This window comes from Malaya genurostris, chromosome 3 (genome assembly GCF_030247185.1).
Source record: "Malaya genurostris strain Urasoe2022 chromosome 3, Malgen_1.1, whole genome shotgun sequence".
Classification (NCBI taxonomy): Eukaryota; Metazoa; Arthropoda; class Insecta; order Diptera; family Culicidae; genus Malaya; species Malaya genurostris.
In genome coordinates, this window is record NC_080572.1 from 148,330 (window position 1) to 170,373 (window position 22,044).

At 33.7% G+C, this 22,044-nt stretch overlaps 1 protein-coding gene across 4 annotated transcripts in view; it reads right to left on the reverse strand.

Moving 5' to 3' along the window:
* Positions 1 to 22,044, reverse strand: part of LOC131439629 (CLIP-associating protein) — a 37,672-nt gene that overhangs the window by 6,564 nt on the left and 9,064 nt on the right. For 2 of the 4 annotated variants that reach the window (XM_058610879.1, XM_058610880.1), the window contains 16 exons: positions 21,829 to 22,016; positions 21,581 to 21,631; positions 9,745 to 9,888; positions 6,779 to 6,892; positions 5,415 to 5,435; positions 4,939 to 5,037; positions 4,735 to 4,879; positions 3,506 to 3,800; positions 3,261 to 3,437; positions 2,944 to 3,197; positions 1,115 to 1,358; positions 969 to 1,056; positions 781 to 873; positions 453 to 681; positions 220 to 398; positions 25 to 166 (listed from right to left, as the gene is read on the reverse strand). In XM_058610879.1, coding sequence (XP_058466862.1) covers positions 25 to 166; positions 220 to 398; positions 453 to 681; positions 781 to 873; positions 969 to 1,056; positions 1,115 to 1,358; positions 2,944 to 3,197; positions 3,261 to 3,437; positions 3,506 to 3,800; positions 4,735 to 4,879; positions 4,939 to 5,037; positions 5,415 to 5,435; positions 6,779 to 6,892; positions 9,745 to 9,888; positions 21,581 to 21,631; positions 21,829 to 22,016 — 2,463 coding nt within the window. The remainder of the gene's footprint in view (positions 1 to 24; positions 167 to 219; positions 399 to 452; positions 682 to 780; positions 874 to 968; positions 1,057 to 1,114; positions 1,359 to 2,943; positions 3,198 to 3,260; positions 3,438 to 3,505; positions 3,801 to 4,734; positions 4,880 to 4,938; positions 5,038 to 5,414; positions 5,436 to 6,778; positions 6,893 to 9,744; positions 9,889 to 21,580; positions 21,632 to 21,828; positions 22,017 to 22,044) is intronic. The other 2 variants (XM_058610882.1, XM_058610883.1) reach the window with 2 other exon arrangements.

Sequence of the window (22,044 nt, forward strand, 5' to 3'; positions counted from 1 at the left end):
AATATTTACTATTCTCATAATTACTTGAAGTTTTTAATGGGTAGTTCGCAATTTCCGTATTTTATACAAAGCTGTAGATTTCCTAAAACCTGTACCACCATTTCTTGATTTGTATCATGGGATAGTAAAATTGATGCTTTTATGACATCATTTTCCTTAATACCACCTGGAACCAAATAAAATTTGTAGATAAAGTTGATTGTTCAGGAAAAAACTTACTCTCCACTATTAGTTCACCGGTATTTGTTACTGTATAACTGTGGCTACGTTGCTGTGTACTTGAAGCTTTGAGGCCTGCGTCCAATCCCTCTATCCTAACTGTATTCTCGGGTGTATTTGATTCGGTGGTAGTAGCAGATTGAGTTTTCGATCCATTGCATGAATCATCTTTTTCCATTCTGTCAAAAAAAATCAGATACATATTCAGAACCTTTCAATACTTTCAAACTTACCCTACATGCCCATTAAGACCATTCGAAGGCATAGTATACATTTCCACATTTTGCATCTGGATCTCTCCCATTTGGCTTATTCCTGAGTCTTTACTATTAGCATCTCTATCTAATTTTGTTTCGAAGCTGTAATTTTGAATTTCAGCTGTCGTCTTTCGAAGATTTTTGTAAATTTCTTCTGTGTTCATAGAATCCACAACGTCTACGGATGTTTGCCGCGATCTTGGAACTTTTTGAACACAATATAAAATTAGAAGAGTAAAAAAAAAGAATTATGAATTACGTTAAAATAAATCCATTTCTTAATCTATTAATCTATTTTACTCACTCGGAACATTTTGTAAACTATACGGTCCCTGCTGAGGACTCAATAATGGTTTAGGACTTGAAGACGATAGGGGTGATGAAGGACTATCTGTTCCTATGAATTGAAAAAAAACGTGTTAAATGGCATTAATAACGTATAGTGGAATTGAACACTCCTGAATAACCTTCAAATCTAGTTTCTTATACTACCTGAGGTACTTCGTCGCATGTGTTGTTGAATTATTGCTTTAGCTGTATCCTGATACTGCTTTGGAAGATTAGCTAAAGTCATGGTCATCTATAAATAGGTAATAAACGTAATATTTCGCAAATTATAATTCTGTGACATTCTATACCTGAGATGGGTTGCAGTTGTATAATGCAACTATACAAGAACGGGCTTGAGATTTTAATTCAAGACTTTTTTGATCAAGTGCCGTTTGAATAATTTTGAGTATTGCTCGATCTACTAAATGCTGAATTTGACTATGCGTAACAAATTGTGCTGCGGTACAGTACGTCGTAGCCAAGGTAGTTAAAAACTTTAAAGTAGCTTGACGCGTCTTTATATTTGGTGTTTGAGCGGCATCAACCAGAATCCTGCGAAACATATATTTTATTTCAGAATATGATTGAAAAAATTATTTTGCTGAATTTTGGTGCGGACAGTTTTTTCCGATTTGAACAGTCTTTTTCGAGGCTACCTGAAACACTAATAGTATTTTTAAGGAACATTATTAAACATTCATTTCAAGACCATTCACGCAAAGAATTATGTTCCGAGTTCAAGAAAAACTACACGTAGAAATGGGGTCAGGTTTTAAACAATTACATGCAGTGTCGATATTCAACCACAGCTGTGAGAATTGAAAATGACAGAAAAAGGTTTCACAATAAGTTTTAACTGTTGGTGCTCGAATTTGTAGTAGTTTTGGTTTCCAAAGAAGTTCTGGGATGTAACTACTTCGATTTGAAATATTTTAGTCACTTTTTATAGCCAAGCGTCACAGATTTTCAATACATCGATGAAAGAATGAGAATTGAAATTCTGCTGTTGCTACCTGAAGACGTTAGTTTGGTTTCGTCTTGTCACAGAGGAAAGAGTGACGTTGGCAATTACGCTCTTTCATTTTTTTTATGAGAAACGAAAATGCTTCGTCTCTCTTCGTTTGTTCTGGTGTCAGTCATTTACGAATGAGACAGTAAAACATTGAAAATGAGACTGTTGTGATGGTTTCTTTCATTGAGAAAGCGTGACAATTTTAAGCTCTGGTTGCTAGACAGCAAGACAAAAACGTGCCATAAAACGATTTGAAGCTTTAATTGGTATGCTCTGATCTTGCGTCATGCAAGCTCGATATTCCATGTTATATCGTTTCCCCATGAGAAATTGACAACTACCCTTGGATAAATTTTGAGTGCTTAAGATTAATTTCTAATTTATATTAGATGAACTCGATTGGTAATGAGAAATAGTTTATCGGTTTCACCGAAATCGAAACTTAACGCATAACAAACTTCTTGCATAAAAAACTTGAACACAAGCTTGGCTAAACACCAACTGTGTTATTCACTCATCGTATGATTATTTCAAGAGCTTGTCCGTTACAGTTCTGTGGTTCTAAAGTTGTAATAGTTTAATGTATAAAAACATCTCTGGATCAGCAGTAGGAGTTGTCGTGAATGCTCCTGTCTATCTTTTAGATATGATTTATCTTTGAGTGAACTGTTCTACGTTCTATCACCAAACAAGGCATCCACACAGTGGCGTACCTGCTATAATTAAAACTCGTGTTTAGGAATCGATTTAGTTAGCAAACAAACGATCTCTCCACTCTCCCGCCGATAAAATTTATTGCCGGTATAGTGAACAAAAAAAAAGTACCACCGAAGATTGTTTTGCCGCACCCAACAAAACGTTGCGGAGAAGATCGCCCCTTTACAAACTTTAAGTAGTCGTTAGCAAACGTTGAAATTGAGGTCTCATGTATACGTTACTAAGAGAAGCGACATTTTAACACTAGTTGGTTTGAAATAGACTTTTGACAATCAGAAATTTCAGTGTAGCACAACTTCCTCTTCAAAGAGCGATAACCGAAAAAGGTAAATGTACATTTGTTGAAATTTTTTGGACTAAAATATCACGACACACGCATACATTTATAATATGAATTGACTTAATTACCGGAAAACGCACTGCATCTGAAGATCCGCTGGGAAATATTCATATATCAACTGAAGTGTTTTCCATATTTTTCCATGCATTGAGCCCAATAAGTCTCCTCCTAATTTTTGAAACAAACGGGTCAGTAAAATGAACAACCACTCGTGTAGATCATTCGAATGTGATAAGATTAATTCATTAACTGTATCCAAAAACAGAGCGTAAACTTTTATATGAGGATCCATAAACATTTTCCGGAAGAGATCCAGAACATTCTGTAATTATATCATAATATATATATATACAACTGAAATCGTATGAAATAAATAGGCCCTTACCTGCAACTGTTGTGGACTCAGCATTCTTCCATCACTGAGATAATGTGTTAAATTAACAAGACCATCTTTGCGTTCTGACCAATGCGCAGATGCACACAACTGAATAATTGTTTCGATGTCCTCAACAATTTGTCGTGAGCTATCAAGACGTGTTCTTGATCCATTCCACGAAAACGACTAAAATATAAGATTGTAAGAAAATTAATTCAATTAAGATTCTTTCACTGGATTTGCATAATACGTACATCATTTCCTCTTCTATAGGAATCAAAACTCCGTTCTGAGCAAACCGACGACGCTTCACTTTCGTCGGATTCTTCACGTGAAATTTTCCTGTGAAGACCTAAACGACCAAAATCTACTGAAATATCATGGTCGTCTGGAGATAGTGCATCTGCTAGTGCAGTTTCTGCTTCTCTGCTTTGCTGTAATATTTTTTGTGCAAGTACGGGTCTCCCAGGATTTAAAGGTGGCCTATCTAGTCGTCTAGGGCTACCAGTGCCGTATACATTGCGTCGCAATGATCCGAATTGAGTTCCTCTGTTAGATTACATGAGATTTCAACAATTTTATGAGTTAACACTTTATAATACCCTTTTGCAATAAACAAAATATAATAAAAACAGTGTATGGAAATTAGGTTTTGAAAATCTTTGTCTACTTCACCTAAATTACAGGAAGAGGCTCTAACCGCTCTGAGCAGTTTTTGCCTTTTTCGTATAAAAGGGCTATGCAATCACTGTGAAAACCGAATATTCTACCGAGCACATACCACCATTCGATTCAGTTCGACGAATTAAGCAAATGTGTGTGTAAGTGACAAAAATATGCACTTACTTTTGCTTAGAGATGACAGCATCGATTTTTTCAAACTCAGATTCAAATAAAAAGTCTAATGATTTCATAAGCTGCTATTGGATTCAATCTCGAACCGACGTCCAGTTCCGAAAATACAGAATGCATAAAAAAGTAAAGAATATGCACTCATTTTCTCAAAGGCGGCTGAATCGACTTTTAAACAACTTAGATTCGAATGGAAAATCTTAGAGTCTGCACTCAATTTTCTCGAAGATTTCTTGACCGATTTTTGCAGATTGAAATTCAAATGAAAGGTTTTATAATTCTTCAGAAATATCACGAATTAAATTTTTGACCGACTTCCGGTTCCGACAATTACTGCGCGATAAGTGGATATTTTCCAATTTCATGAATATTTTTGCCTCATATAGAAAAGATATGCAATCACTTATAAAACCGACTTTTTAACCGATACCAAGAGGGCCGAATTTTATGCTCCATACGAATCAGTTCGTCGAGATCGTCAAGATGAGCCTTTGATATATCGGTTCCCAGTTCCGGAAGGCTCCGGAAATAATATTAAAAAACTCTAAAACGGATTTTCATAATTTTGAAGATTTTTTGGTATCGTAATCTTCTTTGTCTGTTAGAATTTTAAAAACTCATCACTTCTCACCTTGTAGGACTTGTTTCGCGAGAATTCGCTAGCGAACGAGGAATGCCTGAAGTTTTTTTTGGAACAGTACCAGTCTGTTTATAAAGCGAAGGAATGCCAAAATTATCACGTAGTTTACTTGAAGGAGAAGTACTTCTTGATGTGGCTAAAAAAAACAATTTATATATAAGTTAACAGTATCAGATTAGAAATTCTGTCACTTACGCTGAGATTGTGATACTCCGGACCGCGATCTTATTTTTCGTTCAGGCGTTGATATTTGTTGTGGGGTGGCAGTTGGTGTCGGAACCTTTTTTGTTCGAGCTTGGTTGAACAATAAGTTTGAAAACAAAAGAAATGATTTTATTGACAATTCTCCATATATCTTATAAAAATTAGTTGTAACTAACTTAGTTTATATTAACAATTACAAAAGTCATTGAATTAATAAGCCTACAATTAGTGATTGAATTTTCACAATGCAGTCCGCCTAGTATTTCAGTATATTAGAAAATATCAGTGAAAACCAAATAATATGTCAGTACTTAACTATCTTGTTGACTATAAACATTGTCGTTAATTATAGAGTGACAGGCACAAACATATTATGCAAAGAGTATGCATTTGTTTTTTTTTTTCAACAATGAATCAGTGTATTTACTTGAACTAGGAATCTATGTTGTTTTATTTTAACTACTAACCTTGTTGAGCATACTGCCCATCTAGAGATTTATTTTTGACACAGCATCATAACATAGTATGTGAGATAGCATGAAAGAAATAAAGATATTATTGGTACTTATCAAATTACACCTGTACAATTACTCCATTTTCTTAAAAATAATAAATGAAAGTTCAGTAATCGATAATAATGTAGAACAAATTCAAATAATCAACCATTTACATCCGTATAAAACATACTTAGTCCACCTAGCAGTTGTATAATATCTTATATTATCATTTCTCGGAAGAATGCAGAACGATTCGCAATATTTATAAGCAGAAGTCAAACTGGCACCCAAACCCTCTTGAAAGGTTTTAATATAACAAGGATTCATTCACTCCATTAAAATGATGAATCCCTCTGTATAGCTCCTTAACACATTGAATAAGGAACGATAGGAATATCCTTCAATTTTAGCTCTCAATTCACCGACTTAACTATGTATGGAGAACCAAAATCTCGGATACGTAGAGATGTTAAGAGCTAAACTCCAGATACTGGAATAAGGGGAAAAGTCGCTTACACAAAAATCAATTCGAATTGTGCTTGAACTCCATATTTTTTGGATTGTCACTTGTCAAACTAATGTTTTAATTATATACGTGCGGCCCTGCACAAATTCGCTAGGCCCGATACTGCCGGGCGAGGCCCGTTCAGGAGGTAGCACTACGGGTTGCAGAAAACGAAATCATCGCTGCTGATATATTAGTAACTATAATGTTTCACAGTTATTTGCCTATTTTTCAAATTTAAATCAGTTGATGAGAGAGTTTCAAAATTGCATTTTTAATGTCAGGATTCAAATCCAGAATTCTGATACAGGATTTCAGCTTCAGAGAGAACAAAATTCAGAATATGAATTTTAGATCTGCATTCTGGAACTAAATGTTAGACCTGAACTTCGAATCTGAATTTTAGAACTGACTTATGAACCAGCACTTACTTCCTAAATTCAATTTCAGAATTCAAAAACTGCATGCTGAAACTAAATTTTGCGCATGGACTCTGGAACTAGATTTTGGAAGTGAATGCAGTTCTCTTGTACAGGTTCAATTCACGAACTATACTCGGAACCTGGATTGTAAAAATGAATTAGGTTCCCTGATTCTAGAAATAAATTCTTGATCTGGATTCCGATCGTGAATTTACAACTGAATTTTGAGTCTATCTCAAATAACAAAAAAACACACAATCTGTATTCGAAAGTGTGAAAAAGCATGTCAATTTCATTCGTGTTCACGTCCTCCAGTTATGTTTCTAACATGCTTCGTCTTCGTCGTTCGAGAAATCTAAGAACATTTCAAACATAGAAATTATTATATTAAAGCTTTGCATACTTACGTAAAGAAGCGGTCCCAGATGATATTTTCATTCGTGCCATATTGGAATACTGAGCTCGTGCTCGGGCTCGTTGAGCAGCTGCAGTATCAACAGCCGAAATGCTTCGTACACCAGCTGCAGAAAACAGAACAAAATGTTATATATATATATATATATATATATATATATATATATATATATATATATATATATATATATATATATATATATATATATATATATATTATATATATATATATATATATATATATATATATATATATATATATAATATATATATATATATATATATATATATATATATATATTATATATATATATATATATATATATATATATATATATATATATATATATATATATATATATATATATATATATATATATATATAATATATATATATATATATATATATATATATATTATATATATATATATATATATATATATAATATATATATATATATATATATATATATATATATATATATATTATATATATATATTATATATATATATATATCATATATATATATATATATATATATATATATATATTATATATATATATATATATATATATATATATATATATATATATATATATATATATATATATATATATATATATATATATATTTATATATAATATTATATTGAAAGTAAAAAAAAGGCAGACAACTTTGTCCCAGAATGTACCGAACCCCAGCACAACCGAATGCACTACACGCTATAAATCTATTTAACGATAAAAACAATACCCATCATTATTTATCTACGGTATCCTAGAAACGTTATGCGTTATGCTTTATTGCTTTATCAAAAGATCCAATATCTGATACAAGAGATATCACGACGGTGCAATCAAATGATCAAGAACAATTGGGTTTCAGAAGACACTAGCACATTATAATGAGTTTAGGAATAAATGTGACTGTTAGGACATTGATGCAATTTTCCACAGCCATTTATGACTGAACAGTATTTCGAGTTTGATGAGGATGTTCCTCTTAGTGATGAAACCTGCGAGGTTTTGGAATCAATGAAAAAGGTGTGAAACTTTTCACAAAGGTTTTGTGCCCCATAAAGATAAGTAAGGGTAAAAAGTACATCTCATGTGTGTCTCATTGAAACGAGTGCTACTGGCAGGTTGACCTGGAAAGCGCACGTTAAAACCACGTTAAAATGGAAAGCGCAGAATAGTGAAAAACCGGAGAAGACCATTCGGATGTGTGCTACCATAAATCAAATAAACATAGATTTCCGACTGTACGGTGACACTAACAGCACCTCTAGTGAGAAACGGGTGTACTTTTTTCCACTAGCTACTGTGGTTTTGTTAAATGCGCAGGCAACTTTATGCATGCATTTTAGGAGCATTTACGCACCCATTCTCCACCAGACGGTGCTTTTGCTGTCACGGGTTGCTCAACTACATTAGTATTACACTGGGAAATCTATGTTTATTTGATTTATGGTGCTACCCAGTTTCCGGTAGAGTTGCATATATTTTATGACGTATCTATGAAGTCATTCGAAATATTAAGTATTAATCACCGACAGTCTGTTCTTAATAAATTCAGTCCCATTTAGCAAAGTCTTTGACCTGACATTTTTCAAGTGCATGATCTTATGTGGCTCTGGTGTTCATTTATAATTTCACAATCTACACTTCATAGAACCGAAGTAACAATACTATGTTTCAACATGTAATACAATATTTTGCAAATATGTTTATAGCGTTTGTTTTTTTTCAAATATGCTTATAACTTTTTTCCTCACTAAACCAACGATGGGGGCGGCAAATCTCTTATTTTGCCACGGGCGCCAAATTTCCTTGGTACGCCACTGAGTAAAGCTATAGAATAGTTGTATCTGCTGGTAAGCCGGGCAAGCACAAGCACATAGAATAATGCAATTTCTGCAATTGTCTGCCATTAAATTATTTGGTAAAATCACAAAGCCAGCACCAGGCGAACAGATGAATTAGAAGTTTGCTTGTAAGAAGCTTCCCGATTAGTCATTGGACGATTCAGAAAATATTAAATCAATACTCCATTCGGCTATGCCGCACAAGGTCCTCCTAATTCGGGCTGAAGTGAAGGAAAACCCCTAGTTTTGGGAAGACCGGGCAAATAGATCAGTCAATACATTGTTGTACAGAATGTTTCACTAAAATACACTATCTTCAGACAGTATCTAAACTGGCACAAAGAAGACTATGTCATAGACAATGACACATAGGTCATTTACCAGTAAATCTTTTTGATTACGACGACATTGATCCGACATTCACGAAAACATTGGTCTTGAATTCCTGCTGAAAAGTCTCCAGTTTTATGAAAGTCGATTATATTACTGATATTTTCAACTATTTCCAAATTAAGCAGATAGGCTCAATCTCGCATTGAAATTCTTGATAGTATATTGTCATCTTCGCCGAAGAATTTTCGCCAAATTTTTACTATGCACCATCAATCCTTCTAAAACCCTAACAGATTTTAATGTTGTGGAAACAAATGCAGTGAAAAAATATTTACAGATTTGGGTAATTCCACCTAACAAAAAGTTGGTGAAAAAAGATTAAGATGCATAACGCTTATGTAAAAAGCGTACAAATGCATCTAACTTTTAGACAAACCCAGACCTTGGCCTTCTTGGAACCCCAAGATGTGCCTTAAAGTTTTGATATTGTCCGAAAATTAGCACAAGAACAATTGAAAATGAAATAAAAGCCTGAAAATAAAAATATCGGTATGTTGTTCTATTTTGGGGAATGGTACATTCTGTTTATGTCTCCTACTAATTAGTACTTTCTGGGGAGAATCCTTTGTTTTATTTTTTTGGAATGGTTTTCGAGGGAAAGTCGTACAACCACATTCATTTGTGTACGTAGTTTACATGATTATGATAGTACATTTAACTTGCAACATTGAACATATATACAACAATAAAGAATTTTAACCTCGTATTGCAACTGATGACTGTTCCCGATATGCTATTGGGATTCCACTACGATTTCGAGAATAAGATCGGGGCAATGAAGGCGTCCGTTGCAGTCTTGTTGCTTGAGAGGGAGCTGATGATAAATTTTCTGTACTAGCACTAGCTTTTATTTTTTTTTATTTTGTGATTAATTTCCCAGTGTTTGCATAAGAAACAAAACATAAAAATAACCTAGTTACACATTGAAATTGTGGAGGATATATATATATGTATATATATATATATATATATATATATATATATATATATATATATATATATATATATATATATATATATATATATATATATATATATATATATATATATATATATATATATATATATATATATATATATATATATATATATATATATATATATATATATATATATATATATATATATATATATATATATATATATATATATATATATATATATATATATATGTATATATATATTCGGTTGCCAATATTTTGGGGTCATCTCAAATTTCGTTATGCGGTAGTTTAGTGATTGTAAATAAGTTCATATGCAAAATCGAAAATGGTTTCGATTTTCAAGATAAAAAATTTGAACACTTTCGATCTTGAAAATCGCCATGGGGGGAACATGAATTTTTCACGTGCATTGGAAAATTCCATAAGTGTAGACAAAAGCGCGTTTCGCAACACCGGTTTTGTATAACGGCTTCAGATTCTACGATGTTCTATAATTGTATTATGATAATTTTTTCTCGATTTTTAGAAAGTCCAGAACATTGAAAAAAAATTGTTTTCAAAGTTGTAAAGAAAATTTATTTTGTCGTGCCTTTTTAAAATTTACCCTTTACAAGAATGGGCAGAACTTTATCGCGAATATCTCTTGAAGTAACCCAATAACACAATTTGTTCTACAAGATATGAATATGATCAGGAATTTGTGAATCAATTTTCGACAGCGTGAGATAACTATGAATAACTGAAAAACAAAGTTTTCTAAAACTTTTGGAAATTGTGAGGAAAATTCATCACGCTTGCTTGCCTTTTTCGCACCCGGACGAAGTTTTTAAGATAGTCAGGCACATATCAGTTCCGACTATCTACTGGACGAGTAAAAAAGGTAAACTTTGATTGAAAATCGTTCATTTCTTGTAGTGCTTCAGACGGAACTAGATGTCGAGGTGAGATTCTCCCTCCGGCATTAGTAAGAATAAACCAAGTATAAAGCGTGAAACGCTCAGGTCGTGAGCAACATCATGCAAAATCAGCCCTTCTAATGGCTTCAAATGTTATCTAAAGAACTATAAAGATTATGCAAATCTAGGATAATTTGATTGGCTTTGTGCAATTTTCGCAGTGCAAAATTAGCAACAATGTTTTATATCGTTTATATCATAAAGCACTATACTGGTTATTTCGTAATATTTAATTGTATGCTAGAATGTTTAATGTAACTAATCTGTGCTTCAGTTTTGGTGTATCGTTTCAAATTCTAGTAGTGAAAAAGTGGAAAGCTTGCACAATTCACACAATCGATCAACTAATTGATATTCGGAAGTATAAAGAAAGAGTGTCAGTATTCGTATTCACGACATCCAGTTATGTCTCTGACATTACACACCCGTACTTTTTAAACCAAGAAAATTGCAATTTTTCTACAATAAGTTTATTGCATTATCTGTGATCTGTTTCATTCAAATATGTATATTTGTTATAGAATAGCATGATTGTATAAAAAAAAAATTGTCGACATTTTTCATTTCACTATAGTTTTCAGAAAAACATTTTTTCAACTTTTTTTTTCAATCATATAAATGATCAAATAGAACCAAATTATTAACACTTGAACAAAAAAATTGTCCCGGGTTGGCGGTTCAATGCATAGGACGCTGGTCTTACAAGCCAGTTGTCGTATGTTCGAGCCCCGACCTGGAAGGATTCTTAGTGTCAGTAGGATCCATAGTACTAGCCATGCAATGATTCTGTTCACTAAGAATCGGCTGCGAAGTCTGTTGAAACAGAAAGGCCAAATTCCACCACAGGAATGTAATGCCAAGACTTTGCTTTGACGAGTTCGTGTATTTGGGCTCACTGGTGACCGCCGATAATGACACCTGAAGAGAATCAAAAAAAAAACGCGAAACGCTCATTAGACCGGTTGTTCTCTATGGCCACGAGACCTGGACTATGTTGGCAGAGGACCAACGCGCCCAGTGTTTTCGAAAGAAAGGTACTGAGGACCATCTATGGCGGAGTGCAGATGGAAGACGGAATGTGGAGACGGCGTATGAATCACGAATTGCAACAGCTATGTGGAGACGTATGCTTGATACAGCAAAGGACACCCCAGGCCTATAGCTGTTAGGTAAGGTAAGTGTATGTTTGTTACATTTTCGTCTCCTCTAAATTTAATGTGGAAAGTTTCTGCTGTCAGTCTTGTGTTACTGTTTGTGATTTTTTGTAGGATTTTTGTTTCATCGAAATTAAAGATATAACCATTTTCAACACTGTGTGGGGTTAAACCAGTTCCATAAATATTTTTTGTTCTAACGTTTTACTTATGTTGTTCGATTCGTTTATATACAAATTGACTGGTCTCTCCAACATTTGATTTATGGTAGTGCCCACATGGTATCTCAAAAACCACATATGTGTTTTTGTCCTTTATGATTTTATCTTTTGTTTTATATACTCGATAGTGGCGATTAACCATTGTCAACAAACATTGGAAGTGTAAGAAAAAAATGATCGGATTTAAGAAAAACATAAAACTGACCCGATTTGACGAGAATGCCGTGCTCTGAGATGGGACACTGCCCGTGCGCAATATGAAGTATGAAAGTATTGATTCATCGGGTTGCCGTGCTTCTCTACATTCAGAGTATGTCGATAGGCAGGATAAATTTTTGAATCGTTTTGCGGGTAGTTCAGCTAGTAAGAAATAAAATACATAAAATAGTCGCTTAGTTTTTGAAGCTATATATGTTACGAAGTTTTTCTAAGGCCTATCTGAGTCAGCACCTGAGTAAAGGTATTATGGAATTTTTTGTCGTGATTACGTTTTACTTTACTATGGGACGCTTTTTAAAAATTTACTCTCTGAGAGTGATCAGTTTTCGATCGTAAATATCTCTTGTTACATCTAACGTATCAACATCATTTTTGTTAGTCACTATCGGAAATATGATCATAATTTTATGACACAATTCAAATTAAAAAAAGGTGGGTGGGTAATGTCAGAGACATAACTGGATGTCGTGAATACGAAAAAACTGATACGCTCCCATCACTTTTCCGAATATCAGTTAGTTGATTGATTGTATGAATTGTGCAAGCTTTCCTCTTTTTCACTAATAGAGTTTGAAACGATGCACCTACATGAAAATACAGATTAGTTACATTAAACAGCTACTATTCTACAACTATATATTCCAAACTTGAAACAATTCTTTTATAATTTGCTAATATAGCAGGCTAGGTACGACAAATTTGTAGTTTATTTTTATTGATGCTACAAAGTTCGAAGATATCTGATTCTTCTCGAAATTTCAGTACGAGACAATTGCAATGGGCTGGTCTGAAATGTATCGACGATCTTCGGTATGCAAGAGTTATTCTAATAATAATAATGATAGTAATAATAATAATAATAATAATAATAATAATAAAAATAATAATCATAATAATAATAATAATAAAAGAGATTAACCTGTTTATATGGCAACCCTGTTTCGCATGGCATATTTTTACACGGTCCCATACTAGTATAAAAATGTGTTCAACATTCGCTTTCGCATTGTCGTTCGTAATTGAATGTGTTAGTGACGGTACAAATCTGCTTTTCTACCTGTTTACGGTGCCATCGTTCTGACGGTGTCTCGTACGTACAGAGTAGCTGCTTTAACTCAAATGACGCTATTTCTCACATCACATTTCAATTTATACTGGTAGCGGTGTACGGACCTCCCCTTCACAGAACGGGAAACAGTGAGACGATATAAAAGAGAGAGTTAGTAGTGCGGCAGTCAGTAATACTGAACTGGCTGTCTAACGGTTAACAGCTTCTTGTGGAATTTTCACGCGGAAACACGCACACAGGAGGAACAATTAAGGGCAAGGCAAAGTCCCGCTCGAACCGTGCTGGTCTGCAGTTCCCAGTTGGCAAAATCTCCATCGTCTGCTCCGGAAGGGAAACTACGCAGAGCGTGTCGGTGCCGGTGCACCGGTCTATCTGGCGACAGTGATGGAGTACTTGGCTGCCGAAGTGTTGGAATTGGCTGGTAATGCTGCCCGCGACAACAAGAAAACGAAAATCATCCCTCGCCATCTGCAGCTGTCCATCCGTAACGACGAGGAGTTGAAAACCCCGTCCTTTTCAGGACGACCACATAACTGATAAAGAAATATTTAGGATTGCTTTAAATTTAGCCAGTTCTGATACGCCTAGAAAGTAGAATGCGCAAATCAAGTGAAAACATTTGTTCTAATAATTTGTATAAAGTATACTAGTATAAAGATGTTTCTAAATCAAAATTTTCTGTTTCGTATTGCGAGACAGCGTTACTGTCCTGTCGTAATTGAATGTGTTAGATATCATGATCAAAAAGCGCCCCATACTAAAGAATTCACAACAAAAAAAAATACATATTGATCTGTACGTGGCAACTCTTTCGCACGGCATATTTGTGTACTAGTATAAAGATGTATTCAACATCATCACTTCCTCTTTCGCATTGCCGTTCGTAATTGAATGTGTTAGTGACGGTGCAAATTAATTTAACTTCTCGTGTGTGCCTTGTTTCGGCAACAGTTGCTCGGAAAATGGTAGGAAAGCGATAAAATTCAACTAATTCTTTATGATTATTTTTAGCACTTAAAAGTGCTATTTGAATTTGCTGGAATTTTCGGCTGCCTTTCAGAATTCCTTTCCTGTACGCAGAACGGGAAACAGTGAGACGACAGGTCCACGATGTTGCTCTCGTGTGTCTTGTTTCGGGAACAGATGCTCAGCAAATGGTAGGAAATATGAAGCACTCAACTTTTATATGGATGCTCTTGTATAGATGCAGACATCTCGCGTTCTGATTGGCTGGTGCTGTCATGGGTTAAATCAAACAGGTTTTTCAATAGTATACTATTGAAAAACTTCAATGTTGTTGCAATACACGTTCAAGTTGAAAATTTTCGATTCTATTGGTAGTTAGATTATATAAATCCTTCTACAGATCACTGAGCTATGAGCTTCCAAAATACGAGAAAGGCAAACGCGCCATATGAATTATCCTCTTTGACACTCGTTTGTACCAAACATTTAAGAAAAGTTTAATTTTGAACTATTTAAGATTATGTCACACAACTGAAAATTTTATCATAAAATTGTGATCATATTTCCGATGGCATGTTGCAAGAATTATGTTGATTCATTAGATACACCAGAAGATATTCACGATCAAAAACTTATCACTCTCTCAGAGGGTAAATTTTGAAAAGGCGCCCCATAGTAAAGTAAGTCGTATTCACGACAAAAAAAAAAACAAATTAAATTGATCAAGTTATTCAAAATTAAACTGTATTTCTGAAATGTTTGCTATCAACGAGTATCAAAGAAGAAAACTCATGACGCATGTTTGCCTTTCTCGTATTCTGAAAGCTCAAAGCTCAGTGATCTGCAGAAGGATTTATATAATCTAATTACCAATAGGTTCGAAATGCGAAACTTGCACGTGTATTTCAACAACATTAAAGTGTTTTAATAGTACACTATTGGAAAACCAGTCTGATTCGACTCATGTCAGCACCAACCAACCAGAACGCGTTTTGAGTACGAGAACAAAATATCTGCTGCTGCATCGATATAAAAGACTATATTTCACTTTTTCGCATCATTTCTTGAGCCTGATTCTGCCCGGAATGAATTGTTTCATCTTCTTTGGAATGCAACTGGAAATCGCAATGAATTCCTAGTCAGATTTCGGAAGAGTTTACCTAGTGGACAGCCATCTCACTTATGTATAAATGCAGATCCTGTTGAATTCAAGGCACTTCTCAGTCCCACAGATCATCATTAGGAATTAATATATTTTTTTCCTTTTCCTTCCAAAAACATCAGATTTATCAAAATGGAAGTTGAAAAAGTTTGCGCCGTCACTAACACATTAACTTACGACAGTAACGCTCTCTCGCAGTGTAAGCTCATCTTTAGTGCAAGTGCATCGTTCCAAATTCTAGTAGTGAAGAAGGGGAATGCTTGCACAATTCACACAATCGAGCAACTATCTGATATTCGGAAGTGTGAAGGAAGCGTGCCAATTTTATTCGTATTCACGAAATCCAGTTATGTCTCTGACATTACCCACCTAGCATTTTTTGTTCCGATTCTAGAGGTTTTAACCTTAAGGTCATTATGCTATAAAAACTTTCTGATCCTATGTGCAGTTTCAACACTCTTTACTCTGTAATACCTTAATTAAAAGTCATCCGGATGAAAGTCAGAAATTCCATATAGGAATACAAGACCTTTCATTTGAACCTACAGGATCGACAAAGCTTAACAGGAATCTTTTAAAATTATATCTGATCTTGGTATTTATACCTCATTATGTTATAAATATGATTTAAATTAAAAGCAGACATTCAGATTGTATTAAGATTGTAGTAAGTTTTAATATTATAACAAAGGCCATTATATTTCAGGTAAAATATACTGCAGTAGTGAAAAACTATGTATTACTTTAGTTAAGCATATAGTTGAATAAACCTTAAAATAGTTCAAATATTTTTATCGATCATGTATTTGATTTTCAATATGAGTGCTCAGAGATGGTTTTCACATGCTTGGATTCAAATGAATGCTTGAATTCTTCAACATTCACCCTCATTCTTGTTTACGGCCGTATGCGATACGTTCGAAAGTATAGCAAATTCGTATTCCCGTTTACGTTCGAATCAATCACACTTTTAAACATCGTACATGCATAAAAACAACGCCCATCTAACTTTAAATTATCAGTTCTGGTACAGATTTGAGTTGTAAATAAAAATCTTTGATATCATTTGTTATTTGACTTGTTTTTTTCACTGATTTTGTATCATCATGTTTGCTTACGTACGTATCGACCATACGACGAACACATGCTTTCGAACGAATGCGAACAAGCCATTCTTATTTTCACTCGAACGTGTACGTACGCGATTCCTGTGCAAAAGAAGGATCGGTGGCGCAGGTAGTTTTTTAAGGAAGATTCCAAGCATCAAGGAAGTGACGAATGCTACATAATAAATAAATATCGTACTCAGGACCAATTTTATTCCAGTCGGTAAATGAAATTTTCAAATTAAACTTCGTGCAAAGTAAAAAAAAGCATTTGAAATAGCAGTCCGATCAGTAGTATCTGCGAAAAATATGTTGCATTTTTCTTGCAATTTTGTCATGTTTTCGATAGCCTACATATTTATTTCATTGGTAAAATCATGCATTTAATATAAAATAAAGCATGTTTACCCATGGCGTATTTTCCATAAAGTACTTAATAGATGCAAAATTGATGCGTAAAAACTTTGAACCTCGCATATATTCAAAGGCTCCCCACAAAAAACAGCATTTTACTATACGGCTATGCTTTCTAAATGATTTATGCAAAACACAAATTTATGATTTGATTAGAAAACACCTTTAGATTCGAAAATAATTTTGTTAGAGATCGGTTAAACTTTTTTCAATGTGTTCGAATGGTTGATTCGCAACATTAAACTGACGAATCGAAACCACGGTATTTCGTCTATTCGTCCGTAAACGGGAATGGGACATTTCGTTCGTACGAATGATGTTCGAATACACGTTTCGTTTGAAACTAAAATGGCATACATTCTAGCGTTTCGCATATGGTTAATCACATGAATTGGACTGATTACATCAAGGCTTAGCATTTATTTTAAGAAGTTTACTGATATTTGAATATTTTGTGGCAAACGAGTCGCATTCGAATTCATTCGAGTGAAAACAAGAATGGCTTATTCGTATTCGTTCGAAAGTACCCGTTCGTCGTATTGCGGATACGGACGTAAACAAGAATGAGGGTGATTATCGGGATCAGCTTTTTGTTCACAAAAATACAGAGATATATGTTAAAACTTTCAAACCGTCATCAAAAGTGACGCTGCAATGAACGAAAGATAAAATCTTAACTGGGCTCGAAAACAAAATGTATCGGTGTGTAATGTCCGAGACATAAATGGATGTCGTGAATACGAATAAAACTGACACTCCCTCTTTATACTTCCGAATATCAATTAGTTGATCGATTGTTTGAATTATGCAAGCTTTCCCCTTTTTCACTTCTAGAATTTGAAAGGATACAGCTAAACTGAAGTACAGATTAGTTACATTGAACATTCTGACATACAATTAAATAGGGTAAGGGCTCCTTATTTCATCTCAGCTCCAATATCCATCTCATTCCTTCATCTCATAACTTTGAACATCAATCATATCTTTAAACGTACCTGAACAAAACTGTGGAACGTTGTTTTTTTAGGTTTTGCCACACTTTCCAATTGAAAAAAAATAGTTAAAAAACTTTCAACGATCGCTTTTTTCATTTAAAATAAACTCACTCTTTGATTTAGGAACCAATTTCGTCTGAAGTTTTACAATTCATCATGTTTCTGTATATTTACTAATCGATTCGTCTCAAAACATGATCACTATTTCACATAATTACACAACTATTCAATGTTGGATGACTTTATAGTTAGTGATGTTAACTTTTCACGTGTTTATTCAACGATTAAAGACTTCTGAAATTTCCTGATAAGCAATAAAAGCAATGAAAAATATGAGATGAAAATTTGCACTTAATTCACTTGACTGCGCTTTGTTTTCATCTCATTTCGTATCGCAAAGTTGCCGAGTTTTCTCATAATGTTAAATAAAAAAATTTATTTTTTCTTCTTTAAATTATCATCAACAAGTATTTTTTGGTATCCGTGACATTAGTTTAATTATATAATTGATATTTATATATAAATAAAACTGTTTCGGATTCTAATATTACCAAATAGATCGTGTTAAATACAAATAAAAATAATTGTGGCAAATCTGTTAGCACTGGTTTTTTCCGCTATACGTCGCCATAACACTGTTGAGTGTGTGTGTGTTCCATCGGCTGTGCACAGAGATGCCAGATATTTTCATAGAAAATATGTATCTGCTCTATCTGTTTTCACTAATAAAATGAATCAAATTCAAATTGGTTCTAAATTTTAATATAAAAGTTTATCAGTGTTCATCATCAAACATTTGCACAAAAGATTTCCATTTTAACATGTGATTTGTCCGTTGATTTTAAGGAAGTACTGCAATCAAATACTAATAAATAACGTTTTACTTCTCACTTTCTATGAACCTTTACAAATCTGTATTAAATTTAGAAAATCTCTAATCTGATTTAACGAACGCGAACGCAAAAATCTATACAATACAGATAAATCTGTATGAATGGCATCTCTGATTCTACGTTTTGTTTTAAGAAGGGCTAATGCCTAAATAATAACAATTCCTTTTTGTTTTTTTTTTAAGTTCTCCAAATTAACTGCAGAGTAAAATTTTAAATTTGACACAAAAGGTAATAGAAACGATCCAACAAATTTTAAAGATCGAAATTATTCCTAACTGTTTTTTAAAATATCGTGTGTTGTGTCATAGTTGGCATTAGGCCCTTTTTAACGAAAATTCTGACATTTTGAACCTGAGAGTGCAATATTTTGGTTTTGATTGCTGTCGCCATTGCTAATTTATGGGAAGAATAAAGGACCAAGGATAGTATGAATATAAAACCTTTGAGATGAAATTAGGAGCACAGTAGTGAACATATCAGAAGTGTTTTTAGCTGATTTATTAATTATTATTTTAATTTCCAAGGAATGTGAATCAATTCGCAATGTGGAGCGAGGCGAATTAAACAGAAATATGGAAAAATCGAAGTGATTTTGGTGGCTGAATCAGGTTTTTAAGGTAACGTCCTTACAAATGAAATGAAATAGGGAGTCCTTACCCTATTACGAAATAACCAGCATAATTATTTATGATAAAATAATGGTGGTTCTAAAAAAACTTTTATGAAGGCGTTCGTGATGGAATGAGAGTTGAGTTCGAATCTATTCTGATTCTATTCTGATAATCTATTCGGTGCTATGCATGTTATATAGCAAATCAGCGGAAAATTCTACTACAAAATACAACTGGTTGAAAAATGGGCCGTATACAGTATAGTGAAGGAAAATTTCGCATAGTTCTTTGGTTATACAATTATGGTTCAAAATAGAAACATGCAGTATTTTGATGTCGATTATGTTATTTTAGATTTGAAAATTACAGTGAAAGAAACTATCAAAGTGCAGTACCGGATTAATTTCTGGCATTCAGAGGGGCCAAATTATGCAATCCTATAAAATATACAACAGTTTGGATATACACGATATTAAACACTGTTGCGAATTTTGCACAGCAAAAATTACACAAAGCTAATAGAAGTTTTTACTGATGATGGTGGGAAAACTTCACCTCGACATCCAGTTCCGTCAAAAGCACTAGAAGAAATGAACGATTTTCAATCAAAATTTACCTTTTATACTCGCCCAGTAGATAATCGGTACTGATATGTGCTCAAAACCGACGTCCGGGTGCGAAAAAGGCAAGCAAGCGTGATGAAATTTCCTCATTTCTTCCAAAAGTTTAAAAACGTTGTTTTTCAATTATTTATGGTTATCTCAAGCTGTTGAAAATTGATTCACAAATTCCTGATCATATTTTCGATTGCTTGTAGAATAAATTATGTTATTGGGTTAAGCACATCAAGAGATATTCGCGATAAAGTTCTGCCCATTCTTGTACAGGGTAAATTTTGAAAAGGCACCCCATAGTAAAGTAAGTCGTTTTTACGACAAAATCGAAACTGAGCTCAAAACTATTCGTAGGTCTTTTCAGTTGCTGGTTGAAAATGGCGACTTCGGTACTACCGGATTCTAGGAGTACTGGAAATCATCAGAAAACCCTAAAATAAACACATATCGATTTATCTTTAGTCTTTACTGTACTTTATACTACATTGCTCAGATGATATTTCACTGAGACATCCACAAACAGTCAAACCGATATGGAAGATTTTTAACAATACTGGAATCGGATATCGAAAACTAATGTGACTGATAGGCAATTGGTTGAACATACTTGAAATAGTAAACAGCACTGTAATTACACTTTTTTTTTTAAATCGTGCCCATCGTCTTCTAATATTTACACCAGAAACCAGATCTTAACCAAATTTCAATGATAATGTGATGTGATACGTCATTTTATTCAAATTTAAATTTACGAAAACCGATTCAGCCAGCTCCGAGAAAATTATGTGCAAATTTTTATCAAATATGAATTTTATAAGACACCCGGTGAACGACCACGATAGGTTAAAACCGGGTATAAATAAATAATATACAATACAATTATATAAGATTCTGTAAGCATTTGTAAGAATTTGTATCACTCACTTTGCTCATCTCCGATACTGGTATGAAAAAGGCATCATTATACCACGAGGTGATTTTGAATAGGGTTTTCATTATCAAAACAATGTTTATATAAAAAACGTCGAATAGTTTCTTTATGTCTACGCTTTGTGATTTTTTTGAAAAGGAATCGTGTACTTGAAAAAAAATGTCTGGATCGAGAATAATTTGTTCCCAATTTTTTAAAATCGTTAAAGTATATTACATTAAAAATACATTATGTAGCTGCTATTAAAACGACGAATTTTATGCTAGTACTATCAAAATTACCTGGAGGTTGTGCAGATGCCGGACTTCTGAGTCCCGAAGATTGTCTGCGTTCTGAGGTATTTAAGTAGTTAGGAGAAAAATGACGCGTTGGTGAATTGATGTTTTAATAATTTTCGAGATGGTTAAGCTGAAGGTTGTACATATACAACATTTAAAAGAATCCCACAGTTCAATATTACAAGACATAGATTATGAACACAAACAATCAACTTAATCATCAAATAGATCGATAAGAATAAAACACATACTTATCACCCCACCAGAGACAGAATTTAAGCTACTATTGCTTCCACGTAAACTAACACTCAATGAGTTGGTACCATTGGTAGAAATGATGTCACGATCTTTCTCCAAAGTCCTCTGTGTTGCTGGATCTAATGAAGAATATAGGGCATCTGCAAGATCGGGAAAGTGTCGCCTAAAACTCCAAAATGCACTAGAATGAGCAAAAACATATACTTGTT